This window comes from Cryptomeria japonica, chromosome 7 (genome assembly GCF_030272615.1).
Source record: "Cryptomeria japonica chromosome 7, Sugi_1.0, whole genome shotgun sequence".
In the NCBI taxonomy this organism is placed as follows: domain Eukaryota; kingdom Viridiplantae; phylum Streptophyta; class Pinopsida; order Cupressales; family Cupressaceae; genus Cryptomeria; species Cryptomeria japonica.
The window spans coordinates 418,532,980-418,557,471 of NC_081411.1; the positions used below are offsets into that span (position 1 = coordinate 418,532,980).

Below are 24,492 nucleotides of genomic sequence, written 5' to 3' on the forward strand. Positions count from 1 at the left end.
CACCTTCTGATTATGTTTGTCCAGGGTATGAAAAGGTGAGAACCACCTTATTGGCAAAGGAGAAAGCATCCGTAGAGTCATAGTTGAAGGTCATCAAAGATACATGGCAAGAAACAGGTGTGACCATTGTTTCTGATGGATGGAAAGATTGTAAAAATAGGCCATTGATCAATGTTATAGCAGTGTGTCCTAAAGGGGCAATGTTTTTGAAAGCAGTGGATTGTGAGGGGCAAGTGAAAGATGCAAGTTTCATTGCCAATATCTTGATAGAATGCATTGACATGGTGGGGCCTCAAAATGTTGTCCAAGTTGTAACTGACAATGCTAAAAATTGTAGGGCAGCAGGGACTATAGTGGAGGCTACATATGGTCACATCTTTTGGACACCATGCGCAGTACACTCACTCAATTTAATCATGCAAAAGCTTGGCACACAAATTGGTTGGGTGAAAAAACTATATGCGGAGGGCGAGGAGATTCAAATGTTTGTGACTAATCATCATATGTCACAAGCCATTTTCAGGACCTTCTCCAAGTTGGAGTTGTTGAAGGTAATTTATAATTACTAATTTTAAATTTTATTTTTTAATTTTTTAGTTTTAAATTTGTATTTTTTATAGACTTGCATTTGATATATGTTGTGTATTTTGTTATGTCATGTTAGGTTGCTGAAACACAATTTGCATCTCACACGCTCGTCTTAAGACGACTTCTGAAGGTGCGAGATGCCTTGAGTTCTATGGTCATCAATAGCTTGTGGAGTGTATGGAAGCAGTCCCACACAGAAAGAGCTCCAAAAGTAAGAGCATTGATCCTTAGTGAGAAATGGTGGGATGATGTGGAATATGTTTTGAATTTCACTGAGCCCATCATGAGCATGATCAGGTATGCCGATACTGATCGCCCATGTTTGGGCGAGATTTATGATGGCATGGATTGCATGGTGGAAAAAATAAAAGAAGTAATAAATAGAAAAGAAAATGACCCAACGGAAACATTTTTCAAAGTTGTGCAGAAAATTGTTGTTGACCGTTGGAACAAGATGACCACCCCCTTACATCTCTTAGCGTTTGCTTTGACGCCAAAATTTTATAGTGCAAAGATGCTTGCAACACCAAGGAGGGTGCCACCATATAGAGATGCAAAGGTTGCTTTTGGCTATAGGGCTGCCTTTAAAAAGATATATCAAGATGAGGAGACAAGAAATATTGTCATGAGGGAGTTTGGCCAATTTGTATCTGCAAAAAATCATGATGTTGTGGCTCTTAATGCTAGATATGGGATGGATGCTGATGAGTGGGATGGATGCTGATGAGTGGTCGTATGTACATGGTCAAGGCTCCGTTTACTTGCAGCCTCTTGCAATTAAACTTAACTCCCAAGTATGTATCTTTTTATTTTTTATTTTTATAGTTTTCCAATTCCATTTGATGCTATCATATTTTTATTTTATAATTTTAATTATAAATTTCTAATTATGTTTTAACTTTTAATAGGTTGCAAGTTCTTCTTCAGCTGAGCGGAATTGGAGTACATACTCCTTCATCCACTTAGTCAAACGTAATCGTTTGGGTGCAAAGAAAGCTGAGGATTTGGTCTACGTACACTCCAACCTTCGTTTGTTGTCACATAAGGACCCTAAATATAGTGAGGGTGTAACAAGGAATTGGGATCTAGCCCCTGAGTGTGCTGATTTAGATGCCACAGTTGCACAACTTTGCCAAGTCTCTATAGACGAGGCGGTTATGGAATTTGAGAGAGACATAGCTAGTGGGAGTGGCATTCCATTTGATATTGGTTCAATTGATGCTGAATTTGAACCACTTGATGACCGTGGGCTTGGGTTGGATGCTTCAGATGAAGATGAATATGGAATTTAAATCCCATAGATGGCTTGTAATTTGAATGTTTAACTTTATACTTTATTGTGTCATGACATTTTCACATTTTGAAACTTGAAACTTGAATATTATCTTTTTTGCAAATTATGAATATGATATTACATTTATGATTTATGATATATCAATTTCAGAATATTTATTGGCATTGGCAATTATGGATTTATGATTTATGATTTATCTGTTATCATTTATGTATCATTGTATGGGAAAGTTACATTGTATGTTTCATATTTGTATGTTTGAACTGTGAACATATATAATTTTGATGTTTGAAGTTTGAACATATATATATATATATTAAAAAAAATTAAAAAATATATATATATGTACGGACGAACTCGTACCCGTACCCAAAAATTATTTTTTTTGGCCGAATCCGCGAATCCGTACCCGAATCCGAACCTGAATCCAAACCGGAACCAGTAACTTAGGTTTTTAACATACCTGACATTTTATTAAAATAGTTGGTTTGGGTAGCCCGTTAAAGGGCCTGTCTGGGTTAATTCAGCTTCAAAGAGCCAATTGAGGTTGCCTTGGAAAAACCAATGGAGGAAAAATGGAAAATTAATTTTGATAGAGCTTCCAAAAGGAACCTTGGGCCGTTAGGAGCAGGTTTCATTGTTCGCGATTGGAATGGGGATGAAGAAGTTGGACGAAGGTACAAACAATGTAGCTGAAGCTTTAGGAGCACTAACGACTATTAGATTTGGCAAGAAATTGGGGGCTTTGAAAATACATTTAGAGGGTGGATCCCTAATAATCAATCAAGCAATTATGAAGGGGAGAATTGATGCATGGCATCTCCAAAAGCCAATTGCTAAAATAATGGAAGAATTAACATCTCTTGAAGATTTCCGAATTAGCCATGTCAGGAGATCCAAGAATACGAAAGCTGACACCTTATCAAAATGGGCTCTATCATTTGGACTGGTTGGCGAATTAAGGATTGAAGATTTTCAGCATCTTTCTTTAGAGGAGTTTTGTGATTGATTTGGTGGTACTTCGCAATATTTATTGTGCAAACTTTAAAGACAAACCATAATGACTACGTTGTCCGAAGAAGTGATGTGAAGGAGGGCAGCGGAGTTAAGAGGACATTCTGGATTTATGGCCAAAGTTGTAGTGGCAACTATTTTTAAATTTAACATGTCCTCTTTTCTCGATGTTTCGACAAACTTTTTCATGCTAAAGAAGCTTGTGAGAAGGTGTGGAGTAGGGTGGTGGCACTATGGCAACAAAGAATTCATGGAGGCAAATTTTACTCTCAAGACAAATAAGCAATTATGCCCGTTCTTCGGGGAGGTGACTGAAAGGAGATTGAAGGGAATGTTTATTTTTAAAGATGACAGACTGGTTAAATGTGTGAAATTGATCTTGGGTAAAGTATTTGGTGATGTGAGACACAGGTATCGAACAAACATGGATGTTTATTCATTAATCATGGCATGGGGACTGGATTTGGGTGACTCGGAGCAAATGGTGAAGTGGGTAATGAGTCAATTGTGCACAAAGATTTTTTGGAGGGAATGGACTCAATTTTGGAGTGGGCGATACCGGGTGAAGGTTTTGATGTCCATGAAAGAATAGAAAATGTTGATAGTGAGTGTTTTGGGAAATGCATTCCGTTTGTATGTTGGCCGGAGGGGCACTTCAAAGCACGCTGTAGAGAGGAGACCAAACATGGTTGGGAAGCACTAGAATTCTTTGTGCAGTTGATGGAAGTGGATGTGTTGATTGAACAAGCAAAGGCAGAAGTGGAAGGTTCGGGTCGCAGAGAACTTCGACCACGGAAGAGGAAGGCGGCGAGTGAGCAGTCGGATGGTGCAGACCCTAGCAACTCACATGGTACAAGTTAATGATTCTCCCTACTCTACAATGGAATTTTTCAGTGTTTTGTTGTTTTGTCTTGCGTCTTGGGGTTAAGCCCTGTTTTGTTTGTAGTTTTAGTTTTAGTCGGTTAGAGCAGGTCGGTGGTATGTAGTTCTTTGTTTTGTAAAAACTGCAAATTGTTTCCTTCAGCGATGTTTTGAGCTTGACAAAGATGTAATGGGTCTTGGCAGGGGGTGCGCTTGTTTGATCTCCAAGCATGGACAGATGGATTTGTTTTTGGTGGTTTCTGGGTGGCTTTGGATGATTTGAAGGATATCTTAAATGCTGTTGTATTTTGTTTTTGAAAATGAATAAAATGAAATCTTATTAACGAGCAAAAAAAAAAAGTTGGTTTGGGTGACATAACTGAGTCCTAATATTTTTAGACAACCAAACTTATTGACCTACACCAACTATAAACGCATTGTGAGGCTACACCTTGCCTTAAATAAATTAACATAGTTCACATGCAAATGAATTGATAGAGATGAAGTAAAAGTCAATTGTATATGGCTAGATAGAAGATAAATAATAATCATAGCAACCTTGAATCATAGACTATGTATGATAGGGTCAGCCAACTATTACAATAATTCTCTAAGATTCATCAACATTCTATACACAAATTTAGAATGAAAGAATCGAATGTTGTAATGTCTCCGATATGCGAATTTGGTGTTTTCTCTATATGTGCGAATTCCGGTTAGAGTTCAATTGTCAGCCATTTCGGAGGTGGAAGATCCTCCCTACTTGGCATTCGCAGTTTCAGTGGTTCACAGCCACCCTAGCCTGCCATTGGAAATATCATTTCGATATTTTATATTATGCTACAAATTTGTGAAGTCTTCATTCAAAGACAAATTTGTATTAGACAACGATATCTGATATTGTGTTCTGAATAATATTCATAATCCGAGCATTCTAGTATTCCAGTAATTGTTCATAACATCATTTCTTTTCTTTACATCTCTCACATGGTCATAGCACCAACATATTGCATATAACGGAACCATCTTTCCGAGGCCGAGATTATTAGTTCCGTACACAGGAGATCCAATTGATCGTACGGAAGGCAAGAAGCGTACGGAGTGGAGGGCTGTACAGTGGAGGGTGTGTTGGCCGTACGGTGAAGGTTGTGTTGGCCATACGGTGGAGATTGTGTTGACCATACGGTGGAGGTTGTGTTGACCGTAGACAGGATAAGCGTACGGTACATTACAAATGCTAGACACAATCTTTACAAATCATCTAAAATTTAGTTCAATCTAGCGCATAAGAAATTAATAAGATCCCTAGTAATTCATTAGAGCAATAAACTACACCTGCTCGTATAAATGATGAAGTTAACTAACAAGGAATCACCAATGTAGTAAACCATGCATCTAGGTTTAGAAACCTTCAAAATATCATCAACCTTATAATAATTATAATAAGAAAGTATCAACCTAACTCGATTACCTTCAACTGAGTAGCTAATCCAAAAGTAAATATATTTTGGAAAGATAATATGGAGGAATGTAACTTATCTTTAGGGATGACAATGAAAATATTGTTGAATGAAGCGTAAAATACGTTATCATCTCTCCTTTTGCCTTTGATCAATGGATATAGCCCATGCTATATCTTCACTTCACCCCTATCAAATGATATAAATTTACACATATTAAAAGGGCTACCAAATTGATTAGAGATAGATAAAATTTCTTGAAAAGATGCACAAGAGTTGTATCATTGACTCTGAGACTTGTCATTATATCATTTGAATCATCCTGACTTTCACTTAGACTCCCTTTTCTTCCCAATACAACTAAAAGAAAGGACCACCACTCAAATTTGTAGCATCCCTTGAGGTAATGATGAGAATACCAGAACAAGAGACTAACTCAGGCAAGCCTTCTCAAAAAGCCTCTTTGATTTCATCTTTTACATCATATGCCCTCAATTAGTTATATTGGATAGTTCATACTTCTCTCCAGCCATGTAAGGGGTCTCATCCAAAAGCACCAAACTGTGACATCCATTGACTAAAGAATAATGATATTGTGGGTGTAGAATAGAAGTACCATTTTTGGATTCTCTTTTCATAGCCATCTCCATCACATACCTCACAACAGCTTCTGCCATGAGGCAGTTATCTCTACAGAAATTCTTTGTACAAATGCTGTTTCTGCCTCCTCTCTTCTCGCGCATTGATGGATGTCCAAAACGATCAATCATGGTGACTTAGGCAGGAAGGACGCAATCAGAGGTTGTGGAATTTGGCTTTTCACCTCCCAATTGTGTTTGCTTCCCCTGTTTCTTTGTTCCTTCTCCATGTAATTGTCTCTTCTTTTCTTTTTCACCTCTCTCTCGCCTCCTCTCTCCTTATGCATTAATGGGTGTCAATAACCTACTGATTGCAGTTGCTTGGAATTGTCAAAAGCCTTTTTCAGAAAAATTGTTTCATCATATCCTGCTATCATGGTACTCCACGAGACAAATTGATGTATCCATTGAAGGTTGCCCATACCCTACAGCTTGTCCTTGCAGTATAGTTGCTGCAATTGGAATCCTTCCTTGTGGCAACCATGCCAATGCCATTCCTCTCATTTATTGTTGTATCCCCAATTGTCCTTCTCCCCTTCCTGGTTTTTGACTACAGAGATGTGGCATTGCTGCTTTAATTGCAGTTCAAGCCCAATAATGTGTCCTTGTGATATCTTGATTTAGGGAGTTGCATATTGCTTGACATTTATTGTAGGATTTGTATTGAACTAGTCCTTGATTTGGGCTGTGTGGCTTTGTATACAAATCTTCATATTTGATTCATAATATCGTGTGCATTTAAAATTTAATCAATTCAAGTTTTTTTTTACTCATGCTTTATAGTCTCTGCTATTGGCTAAAAAGAGTAAGCACTTGTTAACTCTTTAAGTTATTTGCTTTAAAATAAAAGACAAATCTTGTTTTCGGTAAAGTGCTAATAAGCCTTGTGCCCTTGGCCAAGAACCAGAAAGACAGACAATTGTTTTAAAGTTGTATGTATCACATAATAAAAATCCAATTGTCTACACTTACAAGGTTATATCTTTGTTACAAGGGATTTTTTCCTTCTAATTCAAGAAAAGGTTTTGCATTCATGCTCTTCCATTTGTGTTAACCTAAAAGAGATAAATTAAAGCACTAACAAGATGCTAATGAATTTATTGAAATTAATAAAATACTCGTCTGCAGAATTATTAGAAAACAACAAGTCATTATAACACATTCAGTGACTATTCTGACTAAAATCTTGGTTTTCTGGTAACTTAAACCAACCAAGATCAAGTAAATAAGAGTTTGAAATTAAATAAATAATACTCTAAAAATAGGGGCTAAATGATTAGGTAGACAATGTTACCTGCATGTTGCCGATAAGAAGTGCCATTAATATGAATCCAAGAATTATAATAATTAATGAGAAAATGATCTCACAAGTATACTCACTGGGTATCAAACTCTGGCAAAATGTGCTGCAACGCCACATATAAAGTTTAGCAGAGCAACGAAACAATGTATTTCCATAAATTTATATGCAGAATTAAGCATTTGAAATAAATGTAGAGAAATTCATTCACATAAATTTATGTGAACAAATTTCCATTCCCTTTAATTTTGGCAAGGGTTAAACAGTACTACATTCACCTAATCAGAACATTTAGGAATACCAAATCAAATAAAATTCATCAAGAAGACAGAGTTAAGAGAATCTACTAAATATTATGCATCATTATGAAACAAAGCTATGCCTTGCACAAAAAAGATATTATCTTCTTGGAGCAAACGTTTTGTCAAACCAGCTTGTAAGTGTTAATGTTTGTAGCTTCAGTTGAATGATCATTTAGAATACATATAATATATGTTGATTAATAATAATATATTATTATGTTATATTATATTATTATTAATCATATAAAATTTAATATTCAATATTAATCTATTATATTATTCTAAATTAATAATTGATTGATGAAACATTATAATATTGATTAAATTATTATAATTAAAGGAGAGACATGTCTGTTCAAGGACATGCCTCTCCAAAGGAATATATATAGTATAATGTTATTCAATTTGAGAACACATAGAATTCCAAGAATGCAAGTATCAGATTGAATCAGATATATACATTAAAATACATCCAATAAAACCTAGGAAAATCAACAATAAGAACCAGATAATTGAGGAAGTTGCAAAACACCAAAACAAAATGACAAGAAACCAGAGCTATATGGAAGCACATTAAAAAGAAATATATCTCATTCATACTTGAGAGAAATCAATAACATATTAGCAAACTACAAAAATGGCATCCTCTTTGTGTTCTAATGAATGCCTAGGCTGCATAAGAAAAGAAAGGATAAGGATTCTATTATATCTTCACAACTTGTGACCAACAAAACAATCAGTTGGATGGGCAACTTATTGACATTTTGAAATTTCACATATCCAAGGAATTGTACTTCAAATCTCTCACCAAGGACGGGGAAATACAATAGATGTATGCCGGGTATCAGATGTCTAAAATAAATGATTTCACAAGCATCTTAACCATCGGAAATATGATATGATAGCTGAAAATGTAGGACAGTGATTAGTGAACACTTAACACCTATAGGCATAAACATGTTTTGCAATTATCAATAATTAAACTTATTAGATTTCCACAGTCCATTATTGATAGATTCTATGAAGATTTCTGGATTCAACTGTGTATGGGTTGTTTTGAATCAACATTTCGGATCAAACTCCGAGATCCATCATCAAGATGTACGAGATAGTTGCATGGAGTGTGATCCGAAACGTTGATGCAAAAAAACCCATACACAGTTGAATCCAGAAATCTTCATAGTATCTACCAATTATCAATAATGACATTATACCAAATTACAGATTCACAAAGGATATTCCAAAGATTGATTTTTGCAAAAAAATTACTAACTACATATTACATAATACAATCATATTGCACTGGAAGGATAAAACACCTTTCACTGTTGTTGTCTATATCGCCCTTGCACCACTTAAATATGCTTAGTGTTTCTGCTCAGCAAACGTTAAACTTTGAAAGGTGATGTCAAGTTGCATAGAAAAGTGTAATGTCCCCATTTTCCAAGCCTTTCATGAAGACTTAGCCTTTTGGTTAAGTGGAGGAATAAGGAGAAATTAATTAAATTAATTTCTTATTAAGTCATTAAAATAAATTAATAATTAAAAGGTGACTTTATATTTAATTAATTTAATTAAATAGTGACTAAAGTATAAAATTAAAATAATTAAAGTTACTTAAATAATAATAATAATAAATAATAAAGTGTACCTACCCTCTTCTAGAAGGAATCTCATGATGGGTTATGAAAAGGATAAATAGAAGAGGGTGATTGATGATCAAGGGGATTGGAGATTTGGATATGATGATAACTGATGCGTTGCATTGGTTTGATCTCTGAGGACGTAGACCTTCAGCAGATTGAGGAAGGGCTGTGCGAAACCCTAGGTTCTTCTTGAGAATGGGAAATATTCAGTTTTCCACATTGTGCATCGGTTGTGTTGGAAATAAGCCACACCCAGACTGACGATGGACTGGTCCAAGAGGGGCCAGTAGCTCAGTGGTAGAGCACTCCAGCAGTGTTATGGAAGGTCCTAGGTTCGAGTCCTAGCTGGTCCATGTCTCAACATGCATAACAGGTTATGGTGATTGGGAAAGACAATCAGTCCTTTCACTTGAACTTATTGAGGTTTCATTTCAGATTCAAGGTATTTGTATCAGACCTTCAGACTACCTTGATCTTATTCATTTATTCATGGTGAATGCATCTTTGTTGTGTTGAAGACATCTATCTTGTCTAAGAAAAGGGCAACCATATTGAAGTGATCCGAGCATTAGAGCAGGAACCAGTCTGAAGAAGTTCTTCATCTTCTACGATTTGTCCCAATACCCATAGTAGATGCATGCTTACATGAGTTAGAGATCAGCGATCCTACCTGAGAAGAGGGCAATGCTTTTTTGCAGAAATTGGGGAGGCAAATTGAATGAAGATTGCAGCCAGTCATCAGTCTGAAGCAGGTTCATATAACCCACGATTTTGTTCATGCCACCTCCTACATGCATCTATTTTGACTTGCAATGTCTCCTAAATTCATGGGGGAGTGAGGCGATATGATTGGGACTGTTTGCAAGGCATTTTGGTGTCATTTTGGATCATACTGAAAGTCTGATCTGAGGCAGGTCCATGGTTCCCATGCTCTTCGATTTTCACTATTGAATGTATATGATAGCTTGGAACCCCTTGGGAGTAAGGCGCTGTCACCTAGAGGAGAAATCGATCAGTTTGGAGGAGTAATATGACAATAATCTGCAGATTGCAGACCTTCATTAGCAGCAGCAGGGTCGGCACATAATGTCCTTTGCATTTGCATATTGGAGCCGTCATCATTGAGGATCTTTAGCCTGCAACTACATCATCTACCTTGGCAAATTCATATCAGGTTATTTGCTTATAGACTACATTGTTAATTCAGTTTGCTGTGCATAACTTAATAGTTTCATTGTCCTCAGAAGTCTGAAAATTAGTAGTTGTATCAGTTCACGTAATGCCAAATTGTGCTATCATATGAATAAAGGATTAAGGAGTTGAGGCTGCACCTTATATGTTTGAATTCTGAGAATGTATGACAATTATTTGACAAAATGCCAGCTAGTAGATGTCCATGTTTGAGAGCTTCATCTAGGTTGTTATCAAGCTTTCAATATTATCATACTTTCATTTCAAAGTTATTTGTGAATGATCTTTCATGTGGAATTAGTGTTGGATGTCCAACATACCAATCTGAAAACTACTGAGACAGCAGTCCACATAACACGCAAACAGCTAACACACAGTTCTTGACAGCAAATATTCCCTGTTTTCAGTCTTCTATTAGACAGGGGATATTACAAAAAGCCCACAAAAGTGACCAAGAAAAGATAAAAGGCAAACTTAAAGAGACAAAAGGCTGGGTTCATACCATAGAAACGGGACTCGCCTAGACTCCGCGAGTCCGAGTCCGAGTCTGGCGAGTAAACTCGCCAGACTCGCCGAGTTGACGAGTTTGGGTTCATACCATAGAAACGGGACTCGCCTAGACTCCGCGAGTCCGAGTCCGAGTCTGGCGAGTAAACTCGCCAGACTCGCCGAGTTGACGAGTTTGGCCCAAACTCGTCCGAGTCCGAGTCTCGAGCCCCAGACTCGGTCAGCGTCAAGCCAAATGAAAAACAAAAACAAAAAAATATTTTGCAATGTTTTTTTAAGTCCATTTTTTTCGGTAAATTATCTTCTATCCCTAAAAGTGACTTTCATTTCATTCACTTGCCAAAAAAGGAGTAAAGTGAGTTGGGAAGAAAAACAAGGGTGCATAGAAGAAAAACCAACAAGGAGGAAGCTCAAGTTTTCTTCAATTTGTCACATTGGAGCTGCATTGTGTTTCGATTTGGTGCATCAAAAGTTGGATAGGAAGACTTTGCAGCTCATTTCAAGCTTGTTGTAAGAGGTAAGATTGTTTTTTTGAAGATTAGTTTGTTTCTTGTATGCAAAAATTCCATTTTCTATTCATTTATTTTGAAAGTTTTACATTTTCTTTCAAAATCTTTTGTATGTTTGTATGTAGCATGTAGTATGTAGTTGTAGTGTTGTACTATGTAGGGTTTGTAAATTTTTTTTTTTTTTAAATAGGGTTTGACAAACCCTACTTTAGTTTTTTTTAATGTATGTAATATGTATTAATTTTATTTTGTATTTGTAATTTTGTAATGTTTTATTGCAGCAAACTTCACTTTATTATTTTCCTCAACTTCAAGTTTCACAAAACTATCCTAAAATGGCTACTTCAGCTTCTAGACCCCCCATTAGAAAGGACCCTGCTTGGAAATATCATGAGGATTTTCCAGGGAAAGGAAAGGGGCAAACAAAATGTATGTTTTGCAAAACAATATTCCATAGAGGTATATATAGGCTGAAATACCATATTGCTGGTGTGCGTGGACATGATGCCGAACCATGCCTAAAAGCAGTCCCTGAGGCCGTACGTGAATGTTACGTAATGGTTGAGGAGATTGAAAGAAAAAAGAAACAAAAAGAGGATCGAGCGGCCATTGGGAGAGAGACAGTTTTAGGAAGAGGGACACAGTTAGGTTGTGTTGGAGGCCCTTCTTCCTTACCTCCATATCGTCCCACTCAGTTTGGTACTGCTGGTGCTTCCGCTTCTGCTTCTGCTTCTATAAGTGGCAGTGTCACCACCACTTCTCATGCTCCTAGCACTAGCAGTTGTAGTGGGAGTGTTACCATTGGACCTAGGATTCGTAAATCTAGGTTGGATTCCTTCTTTGTGCCTCGCACTACTCCTGGGTCCCAACCATCGCTTGAGGGCATGGGTTGGAACAAGGAGGTCCATGATACTGCTAAAATGGCAATTGGCAGGTTTTGGAGCTACAGCTGTATTCCATTCTTTGTAGCCAGGTGAATGATTTACTAACTTTTATGTTTGATAACTTTGATTGTTTTAATTTTTATACTTAACTATCTCATTGACTTTTTATACTTAACTTATCTCATTGAGTTTCTTTGCGACAGGTCTCCTTATTGGCAACAAATGGTTGATTCCATTACCATATGTGGGGCGAGGTTCAAAGCCGCTAGTGAGAGTGATTTGAGGGGACCCATTTTGTCTCAAATGGTGGATGATGTGAAGAAGGATTTAGATGAACAACGCCAGATATGGAGCACCAAAGTTTGCACCATCATGACTGATGGTTGGACGGATAGGAGAAATAGAACTCTCCTTAATTTTCTTGTTTCTTCCGTAGATGATTGATTAATTTTAGTTTCATATAGTCTTTAATTTTTTATTTTTTATCTAATGGTTTATTGAATGATCATTGACCTAGCTTTATTTTTTTATTTCAGGGGGCACCGTTTTCATCAAGTCCATTGATGCCTCTGCCCATTGCAAGAATGCCACCTACCTATGTGAGCAGATAAAAGAGGTGATTGAAGATGTGGGTGAGGAGAACGTGGTACAAGTGGTGACCAACAATGCAGCAAATTATGTTGCTGCGGTAAACTTTTGATTACAAACTAATTTTGTTTGCAAATTAATTACTATCTGGTAGTTTGTACCTCCATTAATTACAATTTACAATGCAACAAATTATGTTGCTGCAGGTAGACTATTGATGGAGAGGCACCCATCTATAGTTTGGACTCCATGTGCTGCTCATTGCATTGACCTCATGTTGGAGGATATTGGAAAAATCCCATGGGTCAAGAGATGTGTTAGAAAGGGCAAGAAATGTCTGCAAATTTGTATATAATCGTTCATGGGTGTTGGCTCTTATGAGACAATACACAGAGCAGAAGGAGTTAGCTCGTCCAGGAATCACAAGATTTGCCACAAACTTCCTCACATTGCAGTCAATGCTTAGGTCTAAGTCTGCCTTGAGACGTATGATTGTTGGTGAGGAGTGGTCTTCCTCATCCTATGCTACCACCCCTGCAGGGAAAGATATGGCAGACTGCATTTTTTATGAGCAAGGCTTTTGGGTCCCTTGTGATGAGATAGTGAAGGTAATTTTTTTATAAATTCTACTATTTAACTTCATGTTTTATAACTTATTATATGTATTCTCTTATTTGCTAATTTTTCTAAATTACACAATATTTTCAATTTTGCAGTTTGTTAAGCCCTTGGTGGTTTTGTTGTGAGTTGCGGATGGAGATAAGCCCGCAATGGGCTACATATATGAGGGCATGGATAGGGCGAAGGAGGCCATCAGATTCGTCTATGGAGGAGATGAGAGCAAGTATGGTCCCACTTGGGAGATCATTGATAGGAGATGGCATCATCAGCTTCATAGGCCCATCCATGCGGCAACCTATTATCTGAATCCAGCATTCCGTTTTATCCCTTCTTTCAAGGCTGATCTGGAGGTCCTTAATGGGCTATATGCAATCATGGAGAAGATGGGACCTGCTGGTACTTCTCAGATAGACCTTTTTCGAGAGCTACAGTTCTTCTCAGATGCACAAGGGGAGACCTTCTCTCGTCCTGTCGCCAAAGACGGTAGGACAACTATGACACCAAGTAAAAATAAATTTAAGGCTTAATTTTAGTTTTATTCAATACTATATTGTAACTTGTTAAATGAGTTCATGAGTGAGACTGATTTTATTTATTTTTCTCATTTCAAACTCAGATCATTGGTGGAGCTTTTTTGGCCCAGAGACACCAAATATTCAGAAGTTGGCCATTCGCATCTTGAGCCAACCATGCAGCGCATCAGGTTGTGAGTGCAATTGGAGTATGTTTGAGCACATACACTCCAAGAGGCGCAATAGATTATCTGTGGAGAAGATGAATGATCTCGTCTTTGTTCACTATAACCTCCGCCTAAGAATGAGAAAGAATGCATTAGTTGACATCTCTCCTATCATCCTAGATGAGGTTGATCTTGAAGCAGAGTGGGGCAATGAGAATCAAACAGCTCCTGGGACTCCTACAGCTGTATTTAGTGATGATGACATTGATTGGATCGACCAGGTAGATATAGAGGCTGAGGCTGTAGCCATGGCAGAGGAGGAGCAGAGAGCACGAGCAGAGACGGGAAATACTGAGACTCAAAGTGACACAGCTGTTCCTAATGTTGGTGAGCATGGCATGGTGTCACGAGGAGCGACTATGGCTGCTGAATCATCCAGGACCTACTTTAAACGCCTTCGCAGGGGGCCAGGGTGAGAGGGTGCACGACCCTCTCAGCCATAGGCTTGTACACTTGTAGTTGTATTTAGTATTTACTATTTACCTTTCGTATTTCTATGAAACATTTGATGATGATCATATGATGACATGGATTTTTTATTCCATGAGTTTTGTAATATTGTATACATTTGACAATATTTATATATCTATGTTTGTTATTTTCTTCAGCTACAATTTGCATTTATGCTTATGTGATTGATGTATACTTGTGTATGTAATCAAATGAGCCGAGTTTGATGATGTTTTTGTGTCTTTAACGTGTATTCAATAAAGGGTGTCTGAAACAAGTTTTAAATCTTTAAAAATCTCTAAATTTCTTGAGTTTTTCACTTTCCCGAGTCCAGCCAAGTCTGACGCAGAGTCCCGAGTTCGAGTCCAAGTCGGCCTTGCCGAGTCCGAGTCCCATTTCTTTGGTTCATACTTTATTTCCCTTGAATCTTGGTATCCACTTCGGAGGTGTTGGTAAATAGATTTGTTACTTCAAAAATGGTATGACTCGCCCAATGGAAAGTGACAAAGTCATTACAATAGTTGGATAGATTGCTTGCAAAATGCAATCTTCCTCTGCATTAAGAGAGACAGCTCCCTCATTAAATGTGATTTTGATATTTTTAGGTGTACTTTTAACCAAAAAGTACTAAGTATTGACAAAACCAAAAAGTACTAAGTATTGACAAAACTTGAATGAAAAAGGAACTCCTAACAACAAATAAAGTGCTATCAGAGCTTCATAAAAAGGATTCCATTTATTCCACCATGAGAATCGAAGACCACAGGTAAGAAACTCCATGATGAAGATATCTCGAATTTAACATATTCATTCCAAAATATCAAGAAAGAATGTCTCAAAGAAATTCATTTAAAACTTGACCGTTGCTTTCACAAAATCAGGATTCAAAATTACGAAGGATGTTATTAACATTTACATATGATAAGTCAAAAATGATGAACATCCAACATCATGCAACACCTCCAAAATACTTTATATTCACTTTGTAAAGTTATACAACTCAAAGTCATTTGTGCTAAAACTTGTGAGAACAAAAAGTCCCTTTACAATGCCAAGAATCTTTTATTTATAGAGCTTCTTGAGATAACTAATTTGTAACCACCTGATAACCACCTTTGCATTTCAAGAAAAACAAAAACTGGACTTTATTTTAGTTAGAGACTGTTGATGTGTTTTTTAGGACACGTCAAACCCAAAATAGAATACCAAGTATGCTATCCTCTCTTGAACAAAGAAACCTCATATGCAAAAGAATATGATAAAAAAAGACAACTCCAAGGTTTACAATGCGAACAATAGACTTTAAATTCTACGTAGACTCAACGTATGATGTGAGCTTGCTGAAATCATAGGACTTCATTTATGAACACTGCTGGAACATGAAATCTTACTAACTTACTTGGAAAATAAAAGATAGAAGAGATAAGGATTGAGAATGTCTACGCTACTCCAAGAATGTAGGAAGCTAGCTCGATGCAACCAAACCAAGCTTTGCTTCACCATGAGGAAACAACTACACAAAGATGGTGTAATCTCCTAAGGATAAGCAAATGATTTTCATATCACCTATTGATGCAAAGGCATCCCTTTCCTTTCTTGGTTTTTGGGTGTTTCATTTTCTTTTAGTTTTGGTTGGGTTTTGTTTCTATTCTTGTTCCTGTCGCAGTTTCTTACTGCTCCTGTCGTACGACTGGTTGAGTTTGTTCATACTCCTACCTCTTGTCGTAGCCGTGACAGGAAGATATGTTGAAATGTGATTGTTGTTAGTTACTAAGGCCACGTTGGTAGTCGGTTGCCACGGCCATGTTGGCAGTGGTTAACCAACCGAACTTCCACCTATTAGAGGGCCGATTGCCAAAGTATTGGGGTTGGACATTTAGTGGAAAAGAGTTGGTCCATTCCCACTAAAGAAGCGAACGTTGTTGGCCGTGTGTGGCAAGAGTTGGTTGAAGCACATAGGAATCTGTGAAGAGGAAGGTCGTTTGTCAAGCACTGACCATATTGATTGATCGCGCCTGTATGGAAGAAGGCCGAGGGAGTCTGTAGAAAAGCATTTTGTTTGTATTGTAAACAGGCCGGTTCCTCAAGGAATCCAGTAGCATTTGTAATAACTATGAAACATTGAAATAGGGAATAGTTTATGTTCATTGTGCTTTGTAGGGAACTGAGTTTTGTTTCCTGTCATCATTGGGGTAGAATGTTGTGTAATTGATTCATTGGTTAATTCCAAAACTTCCTATCATTATTGCCCTGTCAATTACTTGTAAGTTCCTGTATGTTATTGATAGATTTTGTGATCAGCAGTGTGTGCCATCGTAGTGGTATAAGAGCCTAAAAGAGATTGGGTTGCAATTGAGTGGACAGAATGCCTCCAAGGAGAGTGCACAGGGGAGGAGCCCAAGGAAGAGGTAGAAGGTAACATGGAGGAGTTCCCGAGATGTTGCAGCATTTGATTGCACGAATGGATGCTTTAGAAAGGGCACAGAGAAGAACCCCTGATGATGATGTCGGTGATAATTAAGAGGAAGAACAAGAAGAGAAGAGAAAGAGGAAGATCATGAAGAACCTGAAAGGTTTGAGGAAAGATTATTAAGGACAGTATTGAATGTGGGTTCTGTTGACGTGTATTTTGTACACTATCAAACACAGAATAAAATACCTAAAGGTACCTTATCCTCTCTTGAATAAAGCCTCTGATTGCTGAAGATATCGCGGAAAAGGATCAATCAGGATGACTCCAAGGTTCTTTGTTGTAGGATCTCTACGTGTGGATAAGCTCTCTGTGGTATGATGTGATTTGCTGGAATCACAAGGGGACTTACATTTGATGATTGAACGTCTGATCTGCTTTGAATATTGCTGGAACACGGGCTCTTGCTAGCTTTGATTTGAAAAAAGGAAAAAAGATGAGGGCGAGGAAAGGATCTAATCCTCACACTAAGAATGTAAGAGCAATGAATGATCTTTGATGAAATTCTAACTAGGTCTTGTTTGGACATCGCAGGACCATCTCCACAAGGCTAGTGCGATCTTCGAAGGAAAGCTTTATGATGTTCAAATCATCACTATAGGCATAGACACCATCAAGCTGATGCATATCAATGAAGAAGCGACAATTGAAGTTAAGCTTAAGTTGAATAATTCTAGTTGACTATGCAAGGCAAGTCTGCAATCAACAAACTGCTAGTAGTATGGATATGCGAATTTCACCATCAATCAAGCATATTTCTTCCACTCATCTAATAACATGAAATCAAATACGAGAAGTATAGAGACCATGCAAATTGTCGAATCGACCCATAAATTTCACCATTTCTTCAATGAAGTTACAAGTCTTTTACAACAACATCTTGGCAACAATCTTTGCCTTCTCTCTCTACTCTACTCTAATTGCTATTCTATCAACTAGCTAACTACTCTCTATTTTCTATTCTCTATATCCTTTACAAAATGAAATGTCAGGGCTTATATAGTGCCCACAATACAATTCGATGGCTAAGATCAATTCGAGATCAATGGCCAAGATTCAACAATAAAAACCCTAATTAGGGTTTGTTACACCCATTACATAACATTTAATGCTTGACCAATGATAAAATTGTATTGCTTGGACACATGTCCTCTCTAGAAAATTCCACCAATGAATAGCCGCGGTAGTGTTGACGTGTATTTTGTACACCATCATACACAGAATAAAATACCTAAAGGCATCTTATCCTCTCTTGAATAAAGTCTCTAACTGCTGAAGATTCGCATGAAGGATCAGTTAGGATGACTCCAATGTTCTGGTTAGTAGGGTCTCTACGTGTGGATAAACTCCAGTGGTATGATGTGATTTGCTGGAATCACAAGGGGACTTACATCTGATGATTGAACTTCCGATCTGCTTTGCTGGAACACAGGCTCTTACTGGCTTAGATTTGAAAAAATGGAAAAAGGATGAGGGCGAAGAGAAGATCTAATCCTAATACTAAGAATGTAGGAGCAATGATTTGATTTTTTGATGAAACTCTAACTAGGTCTTGTTTTGACATCAATGGACCATCTCCACAAGGCTAGTGCGATCTTCTAAGGGAAGCTTTATGATGTTCAAATCATCACCGCAGGCATAGACACCATCAAGTTGATGCATATCAATGAAGAAGCGACAAATTGAAATTGAGCTTAAGCTGAATGATTCCAGTTGACTACACAAGGCAAGTCTGCAATCAACAAACTGCTAGTAGTATGGATATACGAATTCCACCATCAATCAATCACATTTCCTCCATTCATCTAATCATCTACCATCTAGGATTGAAGACTCAACAAGAAACCATGCAAATTGCAAGAAACGACACACTTCACCATTACTTCAATGAAAATGGAGTTTGTTTACAATCAATGGCAACAATTTCTTGCCTTGTCCTCCTATTCTACTCTAATTACTATTCTATCAATTTCTAACTACTCTCTATCTACTAACTGCTTTCTATTATTTACAACTCTCTCTAATTTATTGCTAATTACCCTTTACAAAATGAAATGCCAGGGCTTATATAGTGCCCTCAATACAATTCAATGGCTTAGATCCATTCGAGATCAATGGCCAAGATTCAACAATAAAAACCCTAATTAGGGTTTGTTACAACCATTACATAACATTTAATGCTTGACCAATGATAAAATTGTATTGCTTGGACACATGTCCTCTCTAGAAAATTCGACCAATGGATAGCCGGGGTAGGTACACCGGAGTTTGTGCCACCTTCCATGAGTTAGGTACATCGAATCTGGACATGCTGAGGTGGACCTCACTGATTGGAGAAATGATGACTAGGACGCCACCTCATTTGACACTTGTAACTTGGTAGATATTCAACTTGATGTTGTTAAGAAGCTTGCTTTAATTAATTCATCTGGAACTATTTACTTCTTCAACGAGCCCTTGTTCTAACTCCTTGTGTCCTTGATGTGCAGGATGATGATGTACCTCGCCTTGGAACGCTGGATCGAAAGAGGTCGCCCCTGTCCTGGCTTGATCGTCCCGGCGAAGACCGTCCTTGATCCGGCTTGATTTTCCTTGATGAGATCTCCATTTGATGCCTACACAACATTTCAAAATTAGCAACATGATTTTGCAATGAATAACTAGATTAGAGATTAAATTTAGGAAACTTCATAATAAGTCCTTGAGTTATCACTTCCTAAACGACGATTGAGCTATTACAATTCAAAATTTGAAGGCTATGACGATCAAAAATCAAAATCAAAACAATAAATCCATATCGCCATACCTCACTTGAGAGCTAACTCTAGAATGCAAAACAAGGAATTTGCCTAGGCAAAATTAACGTTAGATGGTCTTCAACGTGATCTTCAAGCGAACGTCCTTCCTATCAACTTCGTCACCCTTGGGGTCTTTGATGTGATCTTCAATATTTTTGGCAAGTTCGCCTTAACTCTAACTTCAAGCTCGCACTCCCCTTTGAAGATGTTTCGCACCACCTTTGCTTTCTCCAAATCGCATGTAAGAGATGATTGAATAATGATTTGAAAATGAAATTTTCACCCTCCCTTTATAAGCGCTCACCTCTCACAATTACCTCTAGGCCGACTTTGATAAAATGAGGCAATTAAAACGATTTTAAATAAATAATAATGGCCGACCTTGACAAAATAAACCCAAGCGCTCAACTTGATTTTATAAATAATTAACTTTATGCCTTTATAATTTTTTATTTTTATTTTTTTAATAGGCAAAATTAATTAATAAATGTTATGCGTTATTTTTAAATGCCACTTAATTAAATTTTCAAAACCTATCGAATTTAGCATTTAAAATAAATTCAATTGTTTGTTTTGAACAGAGTTCCCAAACTCGCCACGAGTCAGGCGAGTTCACCGAGTTGGCGAGTCGAGCCAATCTCAGCGAGTTTTGCTGACTCGCGACTCGGACTCGGCGAGGTTTTGACCACAACGCGCCTGACTCGCGAGTCAGGCGAGTTATGGCAAAACTCGCCGAGTCCAAGCTCCAAAACTCGGCCACCACAGGTCAATGTTTTGACTTGTTTGACAAGTTAGTATCTTCGTCAGGATTCATATATGGAATATAACATTTAAGTATAAGTGACATTTCCTTATGTCTTTTCTCTTTCTTATACTTTAAGTTATATTCCATATATATTGTCAGGATGTTTGAGAGTGGTTTCGGACCTCCATGAGTTATAATGCAAAATCTAGTTTTTGGAGGATCCTTCAAATTTCTAGACTTAGTCAAATTTCAGGCCATTTCAGGATCAAGATGACATTCCAGACTTTTAAGGCGAGTTCACTCTGACCTTGATGTAAGGGATGGGACCTAGGAGGACACTATGCATTCAACCAAGGTTTGATTTAGCAACTTGAAGCGTGACCAGATAGTACACAAAAACCCTAGGAATGATCTGAATAACCCCTAATCACTCAACTGACCTAACCTCCTTCACTCCACCTTGAGGAGATCCACCTGATTTGATGACCTTTGAGAAACTCAATCCCTTCAATGCAAAGGCTAAGACACTAAAACGACCAACAACAAAACTAAAAGAGCTAACCCTAGAAAGCAAAAAGTGGGCGTCTTCATTTGCAATGGGGCGATGTGTGAGTACCTCACAACAGGGATGTTTCTTAAAATTTTGAAAAAAGGGGGTGAGTTGGGGATATTTCCTACCTATCCCCACATCCCAAAAAATCCCCCCATGGGGCACAAGGTTATTTTTGGCAAGGGACATGTCTCTGAGGAGCATATTTCAAACCCTTCTGGCCTCACAATTCCCCCTTCCATCCAACATATATATAGCCTAAAAACTAAGAGGTCCAAGAAAGACCAAGGTCAACTATAGTCCCAAGGTAAAACCTAAGTTCAAAAAGCACACTATTTAATGCTACCATACACAAGCATTCCTTACAGTTTCCAAGTGAAGATGTGCATGATGTCTCATGTTGGTGCTCCCAAAATTTCAATTTGGCCAAAGAAAATACTAAACAAAAGCCCCAAACAAGTAGATACTCTACCAGCATGCCTTTCATGGCATAACAAGCTAGCAGACATTATAATTGGGCTTTATTCAATAATGGGTGCATGAAACAAGTTTTAAATTGTTAAAAATCTCTTAATTTCAAGGTTTTTTTAATTTTGCCGAGTCATTGCCGAGTCGTTGCCGAGTCATAGCCGAGTCACGAGTCGAGTTGGCCTTGCCGAGTCCGAGCCGAGTCCGAGTCTGGGAACTTTGGTTTTGAAGCCAAAATGGGAAGATGAAAAAATACAAACCTCATCGCCCTGGTCCCTGACTGAGGGACAGGAGCGATCCATCATCTTGGTCTTGATTCTTGCAATTTTAACGTTCAAAGTCTTCATCTCCACGTTGAATTTGCCACTTTCGTTGGGTCCTTCGAGCTTGAGTGTCTTACTTATGTGAACAAATGCCTTTTATGACCATTATCACCCTGGTCCCTTGGAGAGGGACAGGAGCGAACTTGAAGCCCTGGTCAAAATGCGTCATCTTTCAAGCTTGGTTCCTCGTTCATTGCCTCTTAAATAATGTCCTTGATCTTGTGTGTCCTTGCATTGTCATGATTTTGAAGGAACATGAGTGTTTTAATAAAAATCGCTTTGGTCCTTGTCCAAAGGACAGGAGCGATATAGCCTCTTTGGCTCAATTGATAATCTTTCGACATTTGAAACCTTTGTATATCATCCCCTTAAGACACCTTAGACCCTTTACCACCTCGCATGATCTTTTCTTAACGTGATTTTTGAGAGATTTGGCCACTATGATAAATATCGCTCTGGTCCCTTGGAGAGGGACAGAAGCGAACTTGAATGTCTTGGACTTGTCCTTGCTTCCATTAATTTGCCACCGTTTTCATCGTGTAAAATAAAGTCTTTTTGATCCCCTTGGACACTTGAAATGTGATCAACTTTCAAAATCTAGGCCTTATGGAAATTTCGCTCTGGTCCCTGCCTGAGGGAGAGGAGCGAACTTAAGTATTTAAGTGCAAATCCTTCAATTTGGTGGTCTTCGTAACTTTGTGCTTGATTGAGATGCTTCGAAACGCCCTTACCACTCTTCACCTTGTCTTGGAGAGGTCCTGAACTTAAGTGGAAGGCAAGATAATCAAAATTTCGCCCTGGTCCCTTGGTGAGGGACAGGAGCGATCTTGCTCTTGTAGGCTTCATCTCACCTTGCTAACTTCAAAATTTATCTTCATTGGTCTTGTTGTACCTCCTTCCACTCATCCATGCCTTGGAATTCACTGTAACTTGGCAAGAAATTTGTCTAAGGTAAAAATCGCTCTGGTCCCTGACTGAGGGACAGGAGCGAACTTAGGCATTTGGGTCCCTTGTTGACGTTTCATAATCTTCAATTTGTCTTCAATGGGTTCAATTCACCTCCTTTCTTGCCTTCAAACCTAAAACTTGCTTGATCTTCGCCTAAAACATGCCTTATGAAGAACTTCGCTCTGGTCCCTGGGAGAGGGACGGGAGCTACAAATGGATTTCGCCCTGGTCCCTGACTGAGGGACAGGAGCGATTTTTGCATTTTGGGTCATTCTCCTTCACGACGGCACTTCAAGTTACATTCATTTGATAAAACACATCTCTTTGGACTTCTTCAAATCATCAAGTCGTTAAAATCCTGCGAGGACAAAGCAATGTCAGACTTTAAGCTCCGGTCCTTCACTGAGGGACAGGAGCGAAATTTGCTCTCTAGGCCAAATCGTTACAATTTTCATCAAAAAAAGTCTTGGCTAAGGAAGATATCATCTTACTTAATGCTATGAATAAAAGTTAATGTCCAAAAAAGGTCTAAAATTGTGCATATAAAGAAAATCGCTCTGGTCCTTCAGTGAGGGACAGAAGCGAATTTGACCTTCTAGGCAAAAACTTCATCATTTCATTGTTTTTGATCAAGTCTGGATGCTCTATCATGCTCATTTCGTCCTTCACCATGCCTTTGATGTCTCAATTCGTCCAAACACGGTCAGGAATGGCTCAAATAAGTATTATCGCCCTGGTCCCTTGGTGAGGGACAGGAGCGCCTCGCCTTGGTCCTCCTGGGAGGGACAGGAGCGAAGTTCGCTCTGGATCCTCAGTGAAGGATAGGAGCGAAATTTGACTTTTCGAACTCTCTATCAGGACAATTTTAATGGAATATAAGAGTTAAGTATAAGTGACATTTCCTTCTATCTTTCTTCTTTCTTATACTTTAAGTTATATTCCATATATACTTTCAGGATGTTTGAGAGTGGTTTCAGACCTCCAGGAGTTATATTGCAAAATCTAGTTTTTTGAGGTTTTTCAGTTTCCAGACTTAGTCAAATTTCAGGATCAGGACATTCCAGACTTAGCCAAAATTCAGGATCAGGACCTCACTCAAGCCGGACTTGCTACCCTATTGATCTCCCCGACAGCATTCAAAATGGAAAGGCTAGCTAACAAAACCCTAAAAGACCAAAAAAAAAAACCCTAAAAAGCAAAAAAAACATGGGTCCCCATTTGCAATGGGGCGATGTGTGAAAACGTCACAACAAGTAGGTACATCGAAGTATGTGTCACCTCCCATGAGTTAGGTACATTGAATCTGGACATGCTGAGGTGGACCACACTGACTGGAGAAGTGATGACTAGGATGCCACATCGTCTGACACTTGTAACTTGGTAGATATTCAACTTGATGTTGTTGAGAAGCTAGCTTTAATTAATTCATCTGGAACTATCTACTTCTTCAACGAACCCTTGTTCTGACTTCCTTTTCTTTGATGTGCAGGACGATTGATGTACCTTGCCTTGGAATACTGGATTGGAGAAGTCGCCCTTGATGACGTTAGTCCAAAGAAGGCCATCCTTGTCGATGCTAGACTGGAGGAGGTCGCCCC

The 24,492-nt window shown here is 38.2% G+C and overlaps 1 protein-coding gene across 1 annotated transcript in view; it reads right to left on the reverse strand.

Annotated features, from left to right (window-relative positions):
• Positions 1-24,492, reverse strand: part of LOC131033406 (probable cyclic nucleotide-gated ion channel 5) — a 295,575-nt gene that overhangs the window by 94,083 nt on the left and 177,000 nt on the right. Inside the window, exon 6 of the mRNA XM_057964642.2 lies at positions 7,150-7,261. Within this exon, the coding sequence (XP_057820625.2) occupies positions 7,150-7,261 (112 nt within the window). The remainder of the gene's footprint in view (positions 1-7,149; positions 7,262-24,492) is intronic.